The sequence below is a fragment of the Macaca mulatta genome, chromosome 1 (genome assembly GCF_049350105.2).
Source record: "Macaca mulatta isolate MMU2019108-1 chromosome 1, T2T-MMU8v2.0, whole genome shotgun sequence".
In the NCBI taxonomy this organism is placed as follows: domain Eukaryota; kingdom Metazoa; phylum Chordata; class Mammalia; order Primates; family Cercopithecidae; genus Macaca; species Macaca mulatta.
The window spans coordinates 210,011,943-210,033,051 of record NC_133406.1 but is presented as its reverse complement, the minus strand read 5'-3'; the positions used below and the strand labels follow the sequence as shown (position 1 = coordinate 210,033,051).

Genomic DNA, 21,109 nt, shown 5'->3' with positions numbered 1-21,109 from the left:
CATGTGTCAAATGAGGACACTAAAGCCCAGATCAAGTAACTTGTCCAAAGATCCCAACATGATTCTGATGATCCCAAAGTCCTTATTTATTCCAAAATCTAGGTATATTGACTGCTACTTATCTAGAGCATGTGAACAAGCTACCGAGAAGTTACCAACAAAGACGAAAGGAGGAGAAGTTAACACTGGTTGACAACAGAGGCCCCAAAGTCCGTTACATGCATAGGATTCATGCAGATAACTTGATTGCAGACTTTTTGTTTTCACAATGTAAAATCTCACTCAATGAGTTTTCACTCTGACCTTGGGGGTCTAGAACTTGACCATCTTTGGGGGTTGATTTATCTGCTGAGACACTGTAGATTTGTCACACTCTGTCTGGAAGCTGCAACCAAGGAGAGAGAGGTTTGATGGGGTCTCACTATGGAGGGAGGTCCTGAAGTGTCAAGCATCCCAAACACCAACATCCTTTGCCTGTGAAGGAGATGCCATTCTCGACCCTGGAACGAGAGATGATCCTTCATCTTGAAAATGTTCTTTACCTACCTCTGGAAAAGTCTATGACTATGAATTGGGGTGGTGAACCCCAAAAATCTGAGACAGGTCTCAGTTAATTTAGAAAGTTGATTTTGCCAAGGTTGAGGACACACGCCCGTGACACAGCCTCAGGAGGTCCTGGCGACATGTGCCCACGGTCGTCAGAGCACAGTTTGGTTTTACACATTCTAGGGAGACATGAGATATGAATCAACATATGTAAGATGAACATGGGTTCAGTCTGGAAATGTGGGACAACTCGAAGCAAAGACGGTAAGACTTGAAGTGGGGAGGGGGCTTCCAGGTCACAGGTAGTTAAGAGGCAAATGGTTGGATTCTTTTGAATTTCTGATTAGCCTCTCCAAAGGAGACAATCAGTTATGCATTTATCTCAGTGAGCAGAGGGGTGACTTTGAATAGAATGAGGGGCAGGTTGGCCCTAAGCAGTTCCCAGTTTGACTTTTCCCTTTAGCTTAGTGATTTGAGGGCCCCAGTATTTATTTTCTGTTTCTGGCTTAAGAAAACTCTCAATCTCAGCTCTGGAAAATTTTTTTCTTGGATCTGGGAAAGCTTCTATTCAGGGCTCTGGAAAACCCTCCATCCCAAGGTGTAGAAAACATTTCTTATGACTATAAAAAATACTCTGCCCAGGGTTCTAGAAAATACAATGCCCTCAAATCTAGAAAATCTTTCATCATGAGGTCAGGAAAACCCATTGCCCTGGCGGTGGCAAATTATCTACCCCTACATCTGTAGATGTCTGAGCCCAGCGTTGTGCTGGTAAATGTTTAACAACAAGCTCTTGGCAGGAGGAGAGGAGCTGCTTATTGGTGGTGTTTGCCAATTTACACTCCCACCATGGCTGACTTCAAGTTACCAATGACATCACTGAAAGCAGATTTGGAAGACAATGCCTACAATTGCCTCCTACAATTGCCAGAATGAGCCAGCTGCATCATGCTACTGTTTAAGCCCCCTGAGAATGGAGGACTCTGACCCATGACTGTGGCAGATTCTGAATCCCTGGGTATGAAAGACTCTGAGGTCCTGCGTCTGGCAAAATCACAGCTCAGAGGTCTGAAGGACTCCCAAGGCCCTGGCATGGAGGACTTTAAGCCATGCACATGGCTAACCCTTTATCACTTGATTTATGGCATCCTCTCTCTAAACCAAAAAGGTCAACTCAAAGACTTAAGAGGACATGAAAGGCAAGAATGTTCTGAAAAACTGACTTTCCTGATGGCCTAATAGGTCCTGACAATATCTTAATAGCTCTAACAACACGTGTATATTTAAAGCATTTCCTCCCATCTGGGAGAACTAGAATATGATCACCCAGTAGGTAAGGCTCATTTCCTATCTGACACATGAATGGAAATGGTGTTCACAGGCATTTTGACATACTGTGAGCAGAGGGGTCCCCAGAAGATGGAACAAGGCATGATGAGTAGTTTTGATGGGATATCATGGTGACTTTGGAGGTCCTAAGATGTTGCGTAGACAATTAACAGGCCAGTGGGTCTAACTCAGTTGGAGGCATCTGTATCAAGGAAAAATTTACGTTTATAACTTCATAATCCCTGGAGGGTTGGCCATGACTCTTCCTGGTTTGGCAGAGAAAAAGTCTGTGCCCTTGGAACTAGTAGAGGTGCCCTCTGTGTGCCAAGGAAAGCGACAATTCCATCATACCGAGCTTAGAAGACACCCTGTGTGTGGACTGTGAAACCGCCACCCCAACTCTGAACAATGTCCATTCACAAGCTCTGAAAAACACACAGTCTACTGTTTTAGAAAGTCTAGAGTTCTAGCCCTGTCTCTGGAAAATACTTTCTGCCTCCCCCCAGGAGAAGCTTCCCAAGAATCCTGGCCCCAGAGGACTCTTGGTTTTGAGGAAGACCCAAGGGATGCTTCATTCCTGCCTCTGGAAAACATTTGGTCTCTGACTTTGGAGGGATCCTTCTGACAAATGTAGGAAAAAGCACTTTGTAAAACTAAAAAGCTCTGCCTGGCATGCGGCAGATGCTCAATAAACGTGTGTGGAATGAAGGAGTGGTCCTGGGAGATCTTTGCAAACTGCAATGCACAGCACGATCCTCAGATATTATTCTTACTGTGACTAAATAAAGCCGTTATCAGGGTATTATGGGAAACTCCATATTTCTCCCTAACGAGATCTTTTTCTTGTGAGTTCTCACCAGCCCAAGAGCATAGGGTCTGGCTCACAGTGGGCATCAATAAATGTTTGATAGATGAATGGATGCATGGATGGATAAATGAGGGCTGCATGGATGGATGAATCGCTATGTGGATGATGAGTGAATGGAAGATGGAAGGAGTGGCTGGCACATTTGCCTACTCAACAGCCACCCCCTTCTTCCCCTGCCTTCTTCGTTGCTAAATGAATCCCAATTTTATTCAAGTCTCTTGCAGCTTAGGAGAAGCCTGTGCCCCCTCCACAGGCAATGCATCTTGTTTAGTTTAAGGCCATCAGGATGATCTCTTTTCCCTTGCCAGAGACTTGTTTAGGAATCATCATGGGATGCAATTCTGGCCCAGGTGATATGAGGGGAAGTCTACTGGGGACCCTCTGGGAATATTTTCCTCATTAGAGGAACACAAACAGGAGATGTTCCTTCTTCTGCCTTTGAACACTAATGTGTGAGGATAACATGCATAGAGACGGTGCAGCCATCTTGCAACCTTGAGGAGATGAGAGAGAAGAAAAAAGCCTGATATTCTCAGGACCACACAGCAAAAATGCAGAAAGAGCCTGGGTCCTTGAAGCTTGTCATCAAACCACTGAATTAACCAATGTGTGTGGGTGGGCATCTGGATGAACAAATGGATGGATGGGAGGATGTGTGGGTGTATGGTTAAATGGATGGGTTGGTGGGTAGATGGGTGGATGGGTAGATGAATGGGTGGGTGGATGGATGGGTGGGTGAATGTGTGGATGGATGGATGGGTGGATGGATAGGGAATGGATGGGTGGATAGGTGGGTGGATGGATGGATGGGTAGATGGATGAGTGGATGAATGGATGAGTGGGTGGATGTGTGGGTGGGTGGATAGGTGGATGGATAGGGAATGGATGGGTGGATGGGTGGGTGGATGGCTGGGTGGATGGATGGATGGGTAGATGGATGAGTGGGTGGATGGGTGGATTCTTGAGGGGATTGGATGTGTGGATGGATGGATGAATGGATGAATGGATGGTTGGGTGGATGGATGGATGGGTGGATGGATATTTGTGGGAGATGTGAGGGTAGATGATTGGGGGTGAATATATATATATATATATCTCCACATATACAAAATATAAAGGACTAACAATAGTATTATTGTCTTCCTCTGAGTAGTGTTATTGTCTTCCTTGAACTCCAAAGTGTTCAAGGTCAGAACTGGCTGAGGACAACTGAACTTTTCCAGTACTTTCCTCCAACATCCATGCTCCCTACCTACTTCATGTGCCCTGGGCCCACCTGTCAAGGCCGATACCTGCCTTCAGTGCCTGTCATCTGGAAAGTCTTGTGCCCCCCTGACTCACGTGCAGGGCCTTGCCCTGCCAGAGAAATGTTTGATCTGTAAAGAAGCTCAGGTAAGATAGTCTGGCACAGTGGACTCAGATGGTCTTGAATCCAAATCCTTGCCCTGCCTCTCATGAGCTCCCTGTCCATGGGCAGCCCCCTAACCCACCTGAGCAGCCTTCTCATCTACAAAAGAAGAACAGAGTTCCATTAGCGGGTCCGCTATAAAGATCCAAGCACCCAGCACCGTGTAAAGCCCCCAGTATGTCCTCAATAAATGCTGAGTCCTCCTGAGTTCCTTTAGCCAGCTCAGCCACAGTTGGGCAAGCATGGGCTGTGGCCAGGCAGCATCCTACATACAAATGCAAAGGAGACCTGACCTCTGCCCCCTCCAGTCATTCTGCTGCAAAACACTGTCTTGAGGCATTGTTTCTTGGAGCCAGCCACAGGGCTCACGGAAGGACTAGAGGAAACTGAGCAAACCTCAATTACTTCCTGCTTTCTTGTGCCACTGGATATGGCAGGGCAGATCAGCAACTGGAAACCTTAAGAGCTTGCAGGTTGAGAGCTGACAGAGTGGACAGCTGGCTTAGCAGGTTGGCCCCGGGCCAGCCCAGGGTTGCAACCTCACGTCCTGTAGCTTCCAGTGCCCTCTTGGACAGAGACAAATGATTCCAGCTCTCCACGTCCAATTCTGCTTCTCCTTGGGATATTCCCTAATGCCTGAGATCACCACCATGCCCTATTACCTCCTCCATTCTTTTCCCTCAAGACGTTCATGATCTGTCCTCTTGTTCCTCTCCTTTCCTCACGCTCACTTGTGGATCCGACTGCTGTACTACCCACGGCACCTGCTGCACCAAGCCTTCCCTCCCCACAGGCCCCTGCATAGGCTGTTTTCCCTGGCTTATTTATTCCTCCCTGCCTTGTCCCTCATCTGTTAAGACTCACCCTAAGTGTCAAGTGTGCCAGGGAAACCTTCTGGGTTCCCACCCGGGTCAGGACCACACACAGGACTCGGAAGCCCAGCATTTACTGCATGTGTCATACTGTCTTCTGGATCAGTCTCCCCAACTAACCTGAGCATTCCTTGACATAAGAGATCATATCTCGTGGATCTCTGCAGCGTATAAAATTGTGCCCCATTCATTCTTTCATTCATTGAATGTGTATTCTGATGCATCCCAGTGGTCCTCTCTTTATTGTGGACATGTGACCATGCAATGATGGTGACACTGCCTTTAGCTTATCCTTGGTCCTGTATACTTTTCAAAGCCCTTGAACGCTCTCCTCTCATTAGTATGAAGCTCTCAAACAGATTGATTCTTGGCTCTAAGAATGATTAACTGTCTGTTCTTGGGCAAGTTACTGAACCTCTCATGAGCCTTAGTTTCCTTATCTGTCACTCATTGATTCAACAAACATTTATAAAGACTCTACTAGAGATTCTGTCCCAGGGGATACCAACTACTGGGCATACTAACATGAGTCAAAAATTGTCTTGGCCTTTGCAGAAATCTCAGTTCAGACAAAGACAGTTGTGGACAGTTCAACCCTCAGGACAGTAAAGACCCCACCAATGGCTGGGGAGTGGGGTACAGAGAGTCATTTGATCCACCCAGAGGACCCCAGGAAGATTTCCAGTGACACCTTGGTCAAGCCTTGTTTGGAGGATTAAATGGAATCTCATTTGTGATCCATAAAAGGAACTCCACAGTATTTGTGAAAAGTCTCAGCACTGCGTCAAGCACAGGGTGGGTGCACACTGAGTCAGCTTTCCATGCCACCGAGGAAGGGGGCGTGACAGACTGCAAGCCAGCCCAAGACCCTATCCCTACTCCTCAGATAGTCCCCACAAGCAGGTCTCTCCTCTCACGGTGGCTGGGATACCTGTCGGAGTGCAGACCACCTCCAACCCCAGATAGCTCTTGTGCGACGCTTCATAATCACACTTCACTCTGAGTTTGATAAATAAAGGTAATTGTAGGACAATTAGACTCTATTCTCTTCCAACATCGTAATTGGCATGAGATGCATGATCCTTTCTTGCACATCATTTTGCCAGGTGTATTTGAAGCTTTCCATCTTGGCCTCCTCACATAGTGCGGAAAGAATAATGGCTCAGAAGCCACTGCTGTGACACACCAGAAGCCAGTAGGCAGCCCCCACGCGGCCCCTGACTAATCACTGTAGATGCCTCCTGTCACATGCTGGGAGGGTTCCCAAGTAGATGGTGCCCTTGTCACCGCTGTCATCAATCACATGGTCATAAAGCTCCCCAGAGTGCCTGCATGAGAGAGAAGCACATGACTTTTGGAATCGAGGATCCAATTTCAAATCCCAGCTCTGTCACCAACTTGCTGTGTGACCTTGGACAAAGTGCTCACCCTCTCTGAGACTCAGTTGCCCCAAGTAGGAGTGATTATCCTTAATGCAATCAAATAAGACAGCACATATGACAATGCTTCCTAACAGACCAGGCAGATAGCACCTGAGTGCTTCCTACCCCTACTGCCAGCCTCTACCCACATAACTAGCAAAGCACAACCTGACCAAAGAGGAGGGAAGGACAAAGGTGAAGATGAGCATACGCTTCTCCCGGTATATAGGGAGCTTGGAATTACACACTAGGATCCAGACACACAAAGGGAAAGCAAATGTAGCTCTCTTCTACTTCTTACACGTGACCTAATCTCTTGCTCCAACCTCCATCCCACTGATGGGGAATAGGGGTAGAAGAGAGGACTCTTTTTTTTTTTTTTTTTGAGATGGAGTCTTGCTCTGTCGCCCAGGCTGGAGTGCAGTGATGCAATCTCGGCTCACTGCAAGCTCCGCCTCCCGGGTTCCAATGATTCTCCTGCCTCAGGCTCCCAAGTAGCTGGGACTATAGGCATGTGCCACCACACCCAGCTAATTTTTTTACTTTTAGTAGAGACAGGGTTTCCATGTTGGCCAAGCTGGTCTCAAACTCCTGACCTCATGATCCACCCGCCTCAGCCTCCCAAATTGCTGGGATTACAGGCGTGAGCCACCGTGCCTGGCCGAAAAGGGGACTTTTAATTGGCAAGTTCATCACCAGTTGAGTACGGCTCTGTTCCCTCCGGTTTAATATGCTCTCTCTGGTGTTCACACCATTGCCTTGGGTGAATGCTCAGTGTTTCAAGATTTCTCCCCCTTCCTATTTCTCCTCCAGACATGGCAGCCTAAACGTGAGGGTGATCTGGCGGTGACATCTGTCGTCCTATTGATGGCAGGGTTGATTCGGTTGATCTGGCTGGCTAGGCGGGTGTCCCCTTCCTCCCTCACCACCCTTGTGCATTCCTCCTGAAGCTGCGCACTCAGTCTAAGAGGACAACCATCCTCGATAGAGGAGGACCGTTCTTCAGTCAAGGGTATATGAGTAGCTGCACTCTTCTTCTAGAACCTTCCAACAAGTTCTCAAGGTCCAAATATGGCAGCCAGGAAAGAGGCAAGTGGAGGAAGCTGGGAGTCTCCTGGGAGCAGTGGGTGGGGTCTCCTGTCACTGTGTTACACACCTGGTCCACGACGGCACCCATTCAAGGCCCCTCTTCCTGTTCCTCTCAGCACTGGCCACAGTCCCCACTGGCTCCATCAGCCACGGAATGGGTTTCACCAACCTGGTCCTGAGCCACCCTCTCCTGCTGTGGCCCAGGAAGCCCCCCTTCCCTCCTGGCCACAAAGTGCCCTGCTCTGCTGGCCTCCTGATCTCAGGCGCATGCTGGAGTTCTGGGCCTCCTGTGCACCCAGCACAGGTCACGAGGACCCCCTCAGTGCCCAGTCAACCTCACCTAACCAGTTCCCTCTTTCTACCCACGTTGTGTTTCCACCCCCACAATCCCACCTCCTTCCCCAAGTTGGATAAGTGGTAAAGTGGATGTTCTAGGACTCTGTCTAGGATTTCTAGTATCTGTGGTCTCATCCCCACTAGGGGCTGATGCCCAGGAGGGAGGGCCCTCAGGGCTCTCCTTGGGACCCACACGTGTCCTCACCCTGGCCCCTCTTCACCAGAATCCTTGTCTCCCCACCACGTGCTGGCAGACCCTCCGACCTTCCGCTTGCTCATCTTGTCCGGTGAGAATGTCCCTCTCCATCTCCTTCATCCTTTCCACACTCCTCCTGTGATCTCAGAGTCTGCCAGGCTGGGCTCTTGATATGCAAAGAGGGCTTTGGGGACTTAGAAAGCCTTTCCCCTCTCTCAACAAAGCCTGGCTTTCAAGACCATTATCTGGCTAAAGACTGCAGGATCCTATTCCATCAAAAGCTGAACATCAATTCTTTCCTTTTGTACTCCTGATCCCCAATCCTATTGCTCTATAAGACCCTGGATGCCTCTGGCTGAAAAGGAAAAGAGTGGCATAAAAGCAGTTCAGAAACACATAGGTACATTAAAAATATCTATCATTCCTGTTACACCAGACTCTCTGGATGTCAGCACACAAAGAGACCTTGGAAAGAATCTCTCCCATCCTCTTCCCCCAGTCACGCTGGAGGCCCAGAGAGGGCAAAGATGGGGCTCAGGCCAGTGGCTAAGCAGGAATGAGAAGACATGTCCCTGATGCCTGGTCAAAGCCTCTTCCCATGATGTCTCCACTAGGGAAGGGGGTGCAGGCCATTCCTCTGTGGAGCACCCTGCATCTGAGCACTTTCCAGAACTCCGTGAAGCAGGGATGGAGCCTGTCTTGCTCACCAGTGCACTCCCATCATTGAGCCCGGAGTCTAGAATGCAATGACAGGGACATCTCAGCCCATGTTCCCACTGCTCCTGTGTGTTACTTCGCTGCTCTGTCAAAGGCGTTTGAACCACAGCAACTCCATCTTAAATAGGGACTGGGCAAAACGAGCCTGAGACCTACTGGGCTGCATTCCCAGACAGTTAAGGCATTCTAAGTCACAGGATGAGATAGGAGGTCGGCACAAGATACAGGTCATAAAGACCTTGCTGATTAAACAGGTTGCAGTAAAGAAGCTGGCTAAAACCCACCAAAACCAAGACGGTGACGAGAGTGACCTCTGGTCATCCTCGCTGACTGCTACACTCCCACCAGCGCCATGACAGTTTACAAATGCCACGGCAACGTCAGGAAGTTACCCTGCATGGTCTAAAAAGGGGAGACATGAGTAATCCACCCCTTGTTTAGCATATAATCAAGAAATAACCATAAAAATGGGCAACCAGCAGCCCTCCTGCGGCTCTGCCTATGGAGTAGCCATTCTTTATTCCTTTATTTCCTAATAAACTGGCTTTCACTTTACTGTAGGGACTTGTCCTGAATTCTTTCTTCTGCGCAAGATCCAAGAACCCTGTCTTGGGGTCTGGGTCAGACCGCTTTCCTCTAACAGTCACAGTGAATTCTTCTATCCAGGCACCTCAGAGGCACTCCGTGTCTGCACCTGTGTTCACGGGGCTGGCTGCCACCTGAGATGGAATCTTACTGCCTGCTGCCCCTTGCTTCACACCAGGTGCTGTGTGGCATCTTTACCCCACCCTGCTGTCCTCAGCTTCTGTCCACCATGGTCTCTCTGAGCCTCAGTTTCCTCACCTTCTCCGTAATGGTTTGACTGGGCGTGGCTTTTAGACATTTTTTAGCAGCAGAAAAACAGAGCTTCTCTTTGGTAAGCAAGGAGATGGGGTCCTCCTGTAATGCCTGGAAACTTGAGAGGTAGACATACACATCTGTGTAATTTGAATCAGTGGTTTTGGCTTTACAGCTCCCCTAAAGCACAGACGCACAGAATTTGAAAATCAACTAGATATTTCCTCAGGGTTCTTGCAACACCAACTTGATTAAAATTTAAGACTCAGACAGTCTAGACACAAATAAGTAAAAACTACATCAGCTACAAGCAACAAAATTAAAAACAAACAAAAAAACCTGAGCTTTGAATCAAAGAGGGATGTTCTCCCCTAACAAGAAGTCCAGGAGAAGGCAGACCCTGGGCTGGGAGAAGCGTACCCCAAAGCCATCGGGCACCCACCTCGCTCCACTCAGCCATATTCCACCTGTGGCTTGCTCCTCAGTTTCACGGCTTCCTCCTCAGATTCGTGGCCTCAGGACCACAAAGTGGCTGCTCTGGCGCCAGCGTCTTGCCTGTGTTCTGGGCAGGACGAAGGGGACTGGCAAGGAGCCAAAAGTCTATAATACCAGCTGGGTGGCCTCCAGACTTTCCTGAAGACCCACCCAGTGAATCTGCTCAGATTTCATGGGCTAGAATGTGTCGTATGGCATCCTAATATACCAGGGAGAAGGGAGGAAAAAACAGTTTTGGTTTTGTAATCTGGGTGCCCTGCCACCATGAAGAAAGTCTGGGCTCTGTGAGTAAAAATGAAGAGGGTGGCAAGCAACTGGGTCCACCCCAGGGAACCTGAGACCAGCCCCCGCCTGCCATTAAACTGTTGTGTGGTTTGAAGCATGTCCTTTCCCCTCTCTAGCCTCAATTTCCCCATTTCAAAATGGGAGAATTGGGCCAGATGCTACGGGACTTTATCCAGCTCTGACTGGCTGGTGCAAATCCCGATGCTGCTACCTACCAGCTGTGTGACCTGGGGCGGTTATTGGACAAACCTTTGGCTCAGCTTCCTCATCTGTAAAATAGGGGTAATCGGGGAGCTGCCCCACAGGGTTCTAAGGACTGGACGGGCTGTTACTTGTAGGGTGTTCAGCAGAGTCTGACAGGAAGGCAAAGACAAAAGCCATCAATGACGTTGTTATGCTAAGCTCTGAGAGTCCACAAGTCCTGAGTCTTGTTTCTGCATGCCTCTGTGTGCTGGGTGACCTGAGGCAGGTGCCCTTCCCTCTCGGGGCCCAGCAGGTCTGAGAGTTGCCTTCAGAAGCTGAGCCTGGCTGTGACAGGACAGTGAGTCCCTTCCTGCGCTGGGAGGGGGAAGAGGAGTGGACGGAGTCAGCCGGTTTCCTGCAGCCGGGGCAGTGACCTGGGCAGCAGGGACTTCCTGTTTCCCAGAGGGAATCCGGGCCACTACATCCAGCCCCTCCCTCCCCTCCCGGCAGCTCCCCTCTGTACTGGAGGAAATTTGTCGCTGGGGCAACGTTCCCTGCGTCATCTCCCGGGGCGGGTGGCCCTGTGTGGGTGAGAGAAGCACCAGCAACAATCGCCCTTTGTCTCCAGCTCAGCCGCTCCCAAAGTGCTTTCTGACCTTGCCCTCATCTCAGCCCTGAGAGTCTCATGCCCATTTTCCAGATGAGGAAACTGTGGCCCAAGGAGGTGAGGTGACTTGCCCCAGGTAGTAGGTCACACGGCTGGTGAGAAGTAAGGCTGGGATTAGAACCTGAGTTTTCTGAAAACATGGGCCAGCTTCACCTGGGGCCCTCGGCACCCAGTGGACTCTCAGTCAGCGCCCCCGAGACCCTGTCAGAGGCTAGAGCTTGACTGTTCGGTGCCCTGATGACCTAGGATGTGATCCTTGGCCACTGTTGCCTCCCCGGCTGGTGCCCTGAGGAAGGAGGCTTGGGGTCTCCTGCAGGATCCCTTTGTCTTTAACATGCACACACCGTCCAGCTTCGTGGCACTGGTCCCTGGGGACACAGAGACCAACCAGATCCACTATGCAAAACCTGGGCACAAAAAACCCTAACTCAAGGTAGCCAGTCTGACATGCCACTGGCTAGGAGCAGAGGCTTTGCCTCCCCAGGTGCACATCCTGACCTTGGTACTTGCCGACTGTGTGCCTTAAGCTGGTGACTTAACATCTCCGAGCTTCTGTTTCCTCGTCTATGAAACGGAGGTCATGTTAGTTCCTTAGTGCTACCATAAACAAACTGCCACACGCTTGTTGGCTTAAGACAACAGATATTCAATCTCTCGTAGTTCTGGGGCCAAAAGTCTGAAAACAAGAATTTTGGCAGGGTTGGCTCTGGGGGAAAATGAGGCCCATGTTTCTCTCCTAGCTTCTGGTGGTGGCCAGAGATTCCTGATGTTCCTTGGTTTGTGGCTGCATAACTCCCATCTCTGCCCCCGTCTTTGTCTTCCCTCTGTGTCGGTGTGCATCCAAATGTCCCTCTTCTTATAAGGACATTGGTCAGTGGATTAGGGCCCACTCCAATCCACTGTGACTTCATTTTGACTGGATTACATCTGCAAAGACCCTATTTCCAAATAAGGTCACATTCACAGGTACAGGGGTTAGAACGTGAGCCTGTTTTTCTGGGGGACATAATTAGACCCACAACACTGTTGTGGGTTGGGGTGCAGATCATACAAGTAGTTCATCTAAACTGCCCAGCCCTGAGTCAAACTCACAGAAAGTCGTCAGACAGGAGATGCTGTTATTCTCACTTTGAATCTCCCACCCCAGCAACCAGCCCCAGCTTTGACTGTCTGCCTAGTGCCCAGCCCTCCGGGTCTGAAATCCTGACTTGTGCCCCCAACCTCCCAAAGGCTGCACTAATAATAAGAGCCTTTTTTTTTTTTTTTTTTGAGTCAGGGTCTCACTCTGTCACCCAGGTTGGAGTGCAGTGGTGTAACCCCAGCTCACTGCAGCCTCCACTTTCTGGGCTCAAGTGATTCTCCCACCTCAGCCTTCCAAGTAGCTGGGACTATAGGTGCACGCCACCACGTCTGGCTAATTTTTGCAATTTTGTAGAGATGGAGTTTTGCCATGTTGCCCAAGCTGAAGAGCTCATACCTTCTGAGCACTTACTGTATGCCAGGCACGGTCTAGGCACTAAACAAATATCGTCTGATTCTGTCCTGATAATAATCTTGTGAGGTAGTAACTATTCTTACCTTCTTTTATGAAGGAGAAAACAGATTCAGAGAGTTTTAGCAACTTACCTGGGGTCACCAGCTAGAAAGTAGCAACACTACTCAAACCTAGTGGGTCTGGCTTGGAGCTTTTAACTCTATAGCCTTCCTGCCTTTCGAACAGCAGCCCCCAAGCACAGACCACCAGCCCAACTCCATGCCTGCTTCTCCTCTTGCCTGTTGCTGCAACTGTCCCCAAGCATCTTTCTCGGGGCGTTCTGCCTCACCCTTGTCTTTGTTCCTCCCACTGCTGAGCCTGCCCAGGCCTGGGGCTCAGCCACACTGCTGGGCTCCAAGGAGAGACCCCATTTTTTTTCTTTTTTTTTTGAGACAAAGTTTCACTCTTGTTGCCCAGGCTGGAGTGCAATGGCGCAATCTCGGCTCACCGCAACCTCCGTCTCCTGGGTTCAAGCAATTTTCCTGCCTCAGCCTCTCGAGTAGCTGGGATTACAGGCATGCGCCACCACTCAGCCAATTTTTGTATTTTTAGTAGAGACGGGATTTCTCCATGTTGGTCAGGCTGGTCTCGAACTCCCGACCTCAGGTGATCCGCCCGTGCCTCAGCCTCCCAAAGTGCTGGGATTACAGGAGTGAGCCACTGCTCCTGGCCAGGAGAGACTACATATTAAGTGGCACAACTGGAAGAAAGAACCCCAGTCCAGGCAAGAAAGCAACACAGGTGTGGAATTTGGAAGGAGTGAGCAGTGGAGCCACAGGAAGTGGATGCTGGGCAAAGAACAGCAGGAGATAAGATGGGAAAGCAGGTTGGAACCTGGTTGTGGGGAGCCCTGAAGGCCACACTAAGGTTTCTGATTGGGACCCTGCAGGTGACGGGGGACACGGGAAGGGGATGGGAGCAGGGAAGGGACGTGGTCAGGCTAGTAGGGAAGAAACCCTCCTCCAGCACCGCAGGCTGGGCGAGGTGGTAGAGAGCACCTGGAGGCGGTCCCCAGAGTGAAAGCTGTCACAGACTTAGCAGATGAGGGGCTTGTGGGCCGATGTTTCCCGGATGTAGCTGGGCTGAGGCCCTGCTATGGCCCCTGCAGCCCTGCATGTGTGCAGAACCCCATGGGCTGTCTCATCACCAGGACAGTCCCCAGCCTGGTGGCCATGTCTGTCCTCATGAGTTAAATGGATGTCCTCATTTGTTAGCAGGTGTAGAGGTGACCTGAGAGCAGGGGCCCCATCCGGCCTCCACCCCGTCCTGAGCTGAGTCTCCCCAAAATAGGACAGGTCACAGTAATAGCTAAAATCACATTTACAGAGTAGCGATCATGTGCCTGCTGCTGTTTTAAGCATTCACTGTGGATTAATTTCTTTACTCTGATGAGCAACCCTGTGAAGCAGGTGCAATTATTATCCCCATCTTATAGATAAGAAAACTGAGGTTACGAGAATTGCTAAGGTCACATTTGCTAAGTGCTGGGGCTGGACTTGGCGCACACACCCAGGTCCAGAAAAAACTCTGTGCACCTGGGAGGAGCTGAGAGCTGGAGTTGGACAGATTTGGGATGGAACAAAAGTCAGTGTAGCTGTGACTCTGAGTGCCAGCCACAAAGGAGGGGTAGCATCTCAACGGGGGCCAGACAACCCTGAGGACATGGCTCCAACCACAGCGCCTGCCACTACAGAAGCTCCTCTGCCCAATCTCCCCAACTTAGACATAATCCCCAGGTAGGAGGTCCCCAAATAACTAAGAGTATGTTTCTGCTACACTCAATGAAATGGGGGCTCAAAGTAGAAATCCAGTCAGTGATAAAAAAGAAAGTTACATTTCTTATGCATCAATTTTATGACTTCATACCTGATACACTATCATTGAACCCATTGTACAGATGCGAAAATTGAGACTTAGAATAAGCAGTGAAGATGAGTGTGGATGGCCTCCAGGGCCCCAGCGATGAGCTCACACTTCACTATTCAGTTTGAGTAAACCTAATACACAGTGGAACAAACTGGGGTTTGATACTTTGACAGTTCCTAGGTTCTAATCCTGTCTCTGTCCCTTGGTCACTGTTGAACAAATTGCCTCTCTGAACCTCAGTTTCCATGTCTGTGAGATGGACAGGTAATGCCCTCCTTCATTGATTTGCTCCACATACATTTATTGAGCATCTACTATGTGCCAGGCACTGTACTAGGAACTGGGGATATAGCAATAAATAGACCTTTGGGGGTATGTCAGGATATACCTGGTAAATATTGGGCCATTCCCTCTTCTATCCCCACCCTGTGGGTGTGCCCCACAGCACCTGCAGGGTATAGTAATATAAATACCTGTCATGGTGGCTCTAAGACACCCTGGCTAGAAGACTGCGGTGCTCTTTGAGTGTTGTCTGAGAAGGGAGACAGCTGAATGAGGTTCCAATACCTCTGTGTTTTCCAGAACCAATGGCCTACAGGGCCAGCCTGCTAGCCTGCTGTCAGAGGTGTGGCCTCCGGAGTGGAAATGGAAGTTGCATGGCAAGGCTGGCTCTTAGCCATTGCTTGTGCACAGGAAAACATTCTCATGTGGGGAGGGAAAGTCCCGGGAATCCACCCCAGCCAGGCTGCCTGGGACAAGGGCTCCCAGCCTGACATCTGAAGGGTAGCCCCATCCACAGCCAGCCCTGGACAGGGTTACGGGAGGCAGGGGTGTGTGTCTGTGGGCGTGTGTGTGTGTGTTTGTGTATCTCTGTGTGGGTCTATTTCTGTGGATCTGTAACTCTGTGTGGATCTGCATGTGTTTATGGGTGTATACCTCAATATTACCAAGTCCCAGAGGGGAGGAGTACCCCAGACTACCTTATACACACAGTCACACTGAGGCAGGAACACACAATTCATATATAAAGACCACACCCAGACACACAGACACATACGCATATACTCAAACATCCATGGTCACAGTCACACCACACATCCACAGTCTTCTAGGTGCATAGATTTATATGTATACACAGACACACACCCGTAAGCACAGACACACACAAACATGCCTTCACCCAAGGACATATACAGAAACACAGGCAGATACCCAATGGCTGGTGGGACCAAAGCTCAGGGAGGGAGGCCGGAGCAGGAGGTGATAACTAAAGGCAGGCAGTGCACGCCCGAGGGCTCCCAGCCTAGGAGGACATAGCTATGCGGGTTCCTCACTGGAGCACAGGGTGAGATGTGCCTGGAGAGAGGGCCCTAGCAGGAACGTTGGGCCCAGAGGAGGGAGCACCAAGCTCTGCTGGACCGGGCTGAGATCAGGGAGGACTTCCCAGACCCAGTGACAGAGTGTGCTTTAGAGAAGAGCCTATGCCGAGTGTGGTGGCTCATGCCTATAATCCCAACACTTTGGGAGGCCATAGCAAGAGGATCGCTTGAGCCCAAGAGTTGGAGACCAGCCTGGGCAACACAGCAAGACCCTGACTCTACAAAAAAAAAAAAAAAAAAAAAAAAGTTCTTTAATTAGCCAGGCATAGTGGGCACGCCTGTGGTCCCAGCTACTCTAGAGGCTGAGGCCAGATCATCATGTGTGCCCAGGAGTTCAAGAACAGAAGAGAAGGAAACCAACAGAGTAGAGAGGGGAAGAGTCCCAGCTGATCCAGGTGCGCCTAAGCAGATACCACCCCATGCCTGCCAGGGGTGAAGCCAGTGCAGCCCATTTTTCATGTATTCTGGTTGGGTTTCTGGTACTGAAAACTAGAAGAGACCTGACTAGCACAGTCCCCTTCTTCATTATTTCTCCCATTTGTCCTTGCCCCATCACCATCGCCTACGCAGCCCCCTCCCCAATAGGGCCTGTCCCATCTACCTCTCCCTCCTCCCCAAATCCATCCTCCAGAGCCCCTGCCTCCTGCCTTCAGTCCTGCATGACGAACTCCCCAGAAAGGGCTGTCCTGGGCTCTAGTGGCAGCTGAAGGTCAGATTTCACAAGGGGGCCTCTGGGTTGTATTCAAGGCTGGAAACTCTGGAAGTAATGGGAAGGGACAGTGACTACAGGCAGCCCACAAGGCTGGGCTTCAGGCCTGGGTAGGGAACCTGGCCTTCCCTCTGTTAGCAGGCACCGATAAAGCTGGCCTGACCTGGGTCAGGTTTGGTACCTCTGCCCCATTTGAAAGCATCAACCCCTTCTCTAGTCTCTCGGCCTCCAGTCTTTCTCCCCTCCAACCCATCGTGCATTCTGTGGCCAGAGAGCGCTTTCAAAAATGCAAATCTGACAATGTCACTGCCCTCCCCACAGAACTCTGACAGCTCCCTGTGCCCTAGGAGATAATAGCCTTTAGTCTGGTTATTAGCTAGGATATAGGTTGAGCTTCTAAAGCAGAGACCCAAAATAACTCTGGCTTAAAGAAGAGAGAAGTTTATTTATCCCTCATATAATAATTTACATATCAACCATTAATGGCTGGTGCTCCTTGGCATAGGAGACCCAAGTTCCTTCTGTCTTGTTAAGCTGTTGTCATTCCGTGTTGCCCTCATTCACATGTTCAAGATGGGACCACACGCACCTTCCACCAATGGCAGGGGAAAAGGGACGGGTCAGGCTCACCACTATCTTTAAGTGATCAAAGGGAAACAGCCTACCCTTCTGCTCGCATCCTATTGGCCACATTAGTCACATGGCCCCACCTAGCTGCAAGACAGGCTGGGAAACGTAGTCTTTCTTCCAAGCTGCCATGTGTCATGGATATGAAAGGAAAAACAGAGATCATTGCAAACCCAGCAGTCTCTGCCATAGCCTGGCATTTGGGGTTCTTCCTATCTTTGCACATTCTGTGCACCACTGCCTACCTCCCTCTTTCTACCTCCTGGGTGCCTGTTCATTTATGAAGACTCAGCTCAGGCCAGGCAAGGTGGCTCATGCCTGTAATCCCAGCACTTTGGGAGGCCGAGGTGGGTTGATCACTTGAGGTCAGGAGTTCAAAACCAGTCTGGCCAACATGATGAAACCTCTTCTCTACTAAAAATACAAAAATTAGCCGGGCGTGGTGGTGCATGCCTGTAATCCCAGCTGCTCAGGAGGCTGAGGCACCAGAATCGCCTGAACCTGGGAGCCAGAGGCTGCAGTGAGCCGAGATCATGCCACCGCACTTCAGCCTGGGTGAGAGAACGAGACTCTGTCTCAAAAAAAAAAGACTCAGCTCAAATGACCCCTATTCTGGGAAGCCTTTCTTGACTGCCACCACCCCAGCCTGGAGGAAGAGTCTTCATGTTCATTGACGACATGGTGACATGTGTAAGGAAGGATTCATCTCCCACCCTAGATTGGAAGCAACGTCAGGACAGAGACTGCAACTGATTCAATTCTGTGTCCCCCTGCCCAACATCAAGCCTGAAATGGATGGGCATTAGGGAATACAGAATGAATGAATGAACGAAAAAATGAGTGAGTAAATGAACTACTGAAATCAGAAAATTTTAACTGTTAAGTGATGATTGATTGAGTGAATGACTGTGGGCCTGAGGAGACACCTGAGCATTGATGGTGAACTGATTAGCCGGGCAGGACTCCCCTGGGGTTCTCACCTCCTCATAGGCAGGCTCCTCCGCCGGAAATGCTCTTCCTTTTGGTGACTGTCTAGCTCCTGCTCAGCCCTTACATCTCATCTTAAATTCACCTCCTGAGAGAGGGCTTCCCTGCCTCACTCCTCCCTCACTCCAACAGCACTCTTCCCTCCCGCACGGTCCACAGACCACCGTCCTTCCACTGAAGCACTCAGAAAAACTGACACTAAGTATACGCCATGTACTAGTTTGTCCATGAGACTGGGAGCTCCATGAGGACGGGGCAGGTCTGTCTCTCCCATTGTTGTGTCCCCAGCCTGGCACAGTGCTGGACAGAGTCGCTGTCCACTAAAAGTTAAATGAGAACCCAACTTCTTAGAGTGTATCAAAAAGGATGGACATTTTGGCCCCGAGAAGGGCCAGGATAATGCTTGTGGCATAAATGTGTAGGTGTAGGTGGCAGCCTCAGTTCTTCATGGCGGGTGGTACTCAGAGTCTGTGCCCAGAGGTGACCTGGCTGAGGGGCCTGTGGGGACAAGAGACAAGCAGAAAACTGCCCACAAGCATCTGATCACAGAGCCGTGAGTGTGGTCGGCCATACAGAGAATGACCAAGGGTTGGGAGCCACACCTTTACCCTGATTGCTGGAGAGAAAGGGGCTTGCTGGAAGGCAGGAGACGTTGTGATGCAGATGGCAAGTTACTTAACTACTGTGTGCCTCAGTTTCCTCATGTGGAGGGAGTTAACAAGAGCACCTTCCTCGTGGCATTGTCATGAAGACTAAAAGATTAACCCATGTAAAGTGCTAGGTCCCAGTTCGTTGTCCATGTTTGCAGATAACATGAAAGGGTAATAAAAATATCAGTGCTCCCAGGTCAGACAGAGCCCTTGCTGAGCCTCAGTTTTCTCACCTGTAAAGTGGAACCGCCAATATTTAACCCCAGGGGCTTGGAAAGATGCAGTGAGACAAGGCTATAAGGGGATTGGCACTGTGCCTGGCACCAGGGAATCCTCACCCCTTCCCCTGAGACAGAGAGAAGAGTGGTGGGTGCAGAGAATGCCTGCCAGCCTCGCCTGCCATAGGCACGAGCCTGGTGAAGGGGGGAAGCCCCCTGGTGACTAATCTCGTTAATAGTAATCATCACCCTGGTTCTCATTAATATAATAACACTGGGCTCCCAGCCGCCGCCTGGCTCCAGCGCTGGCTCCTCCGTGCCTCTCATCTCTGCCTGGCGGGGGGCTCTGCAAACACTCATTACACTCCAGTCCCTGGGGAGGCCGCCAGGAGAAGCAGCTATTCCGGGCACATAGCTCGACTCTGGGCCGCAGGCTCTGCTTTTAATAAGCACCATCGTACACACTCGAGCACACACACACACATGCACACACAGGTGCTCACACACACAACTGTGCAGTACTTTGCAAGTTCTTCGCTGACCATTAATAATAATCGCTCACAGTGACTAAGTCATATGTGATAACAACGATTGTGGATGCCGGCTAAACACTTCCACTTGCCAGGAACGGTTCTAAGTGCTTGCTCCACTTGTATTAACCCATTTCAACTAAACAAGCATTCCTGTTGTTTCCATTTCGCAGCTTTGGAAACTGAAGTACCTGAAGGTTATGAGACTTACCCCAAATCACCCACCCTTGGAGCGACAGAGCTGGGATCCCAATGCTTAATGCTGTCTCAAGGGATATTAGCTCCTTGACTCAATCCTCATGGTGATTCCATCCTTATTCTCCCCATTGCACCAGTGAAGACATGGGCTCAGAGAAGTGAGGTCATTTACCCAGGATCACACAGTCAGGGAGGCCTGACCAGAGTGGCGGCCTTACCACTCCCCAGGGGTGGAAGTAGGAAGGGAAATACTATTCCCTTTTAAAAAGGGAGAAACTGAGGCCCAGAGAGGTTACACAGGGATTAGTGGAGCCCTGGCCCCTTCTTCCTGCCTCCCACCCTCACCCCCACCTCTTGTCCTCCCACCCTCACCCCCACCTTGGAGACCTTAATTAAGACACAGACCAGCTGGCTTGGCCATGGGGGACTCAGCGTCAGTGGTCCTCAGGCCACCTGGGGCTCCCTCCCGGCCACTGATTTGCTGTGCCACCACTTCCTAGCTGCATGTCCCCAGACAAGTCATATCACCTCTCTGGGCCTGGGTTTCCTCAAAATGGGGAAAAAAGTTGACACTTAGGGAGTGTTTACAACATTCCAGGCCTATTCTATGTGTGTTCCACGTAGTATGTCTCTCTTTTTTTTTTTTTTTTTTTTTTGACACGGAGTCTCACTCTTTCACCAGGCTAGAGTGCAGTGGCACAATCTCAGCTCACTGCAAGCTCTGCCTCGCAGGTTCAAGCACTTCTCCTGCCTCAGCCTCCCGAGTAGCTCAGACTACAGGTGCACGCCACCACGCCCAGCTAATTTTTTGTATTTTTAGTAGAGAAGAGGTTTCACCATGTTGGCCAGGATGGTCTTGATCTCTTGACCTCAGGATCCTCCTGCCTTGGCCTCCCAAGGTGCTGAGATTACAGGCATGAGCCACTGCACCCGCCCTCCATGTAGTATTTCATTTTATTCTCACCACACCAGAAGGAAGATATTAAAAGAGTCTGTGGGTTTTAAGATTCTGTTATTCTGTAGAATAGAATTCTGATTCCCACAGAGTCTGTTATGAAAGATTCCACAATCTTAGAAAGATTCCATTATTCTAGAATTCTCAGGTACTGGAAGGTTCCATCATTTTATAGATCATGGTGTTAAAGAATTTAATGAATTGGTG

General features: G+C 50.0%; 1 protein-coding gene across 2 annotated transcripts in view; it reads right to left on the bottom strand.

Annotated features, from left to right (window-relative positions):
- Nucleotides 1–358: 358 nt before the first annotated feature.
- The window catches only part of SDC3 (syndecan 3), a 71,385-nt gene continuing 50,634 nt past the window's right edge, over nt 359–21,109 (bottom strand). Inside the window, exon 6 of one of the 2 annotated variants that reach the window (XM_077965048.1) lies at nt 359–500. In XM_077965048.1, the coding sequence (XP_077821174.1) occupies nt 422–500 (79 nt within the window). In that variant the 3' untranslated portion in view covers nt 359–421. Of the gene's footprint in view, nt 501–6,030; nt 6,352–21,109 lie in introns of those variants that run through there. The other variant, XM_077965044.1, reaches the window with a different exon arrangement.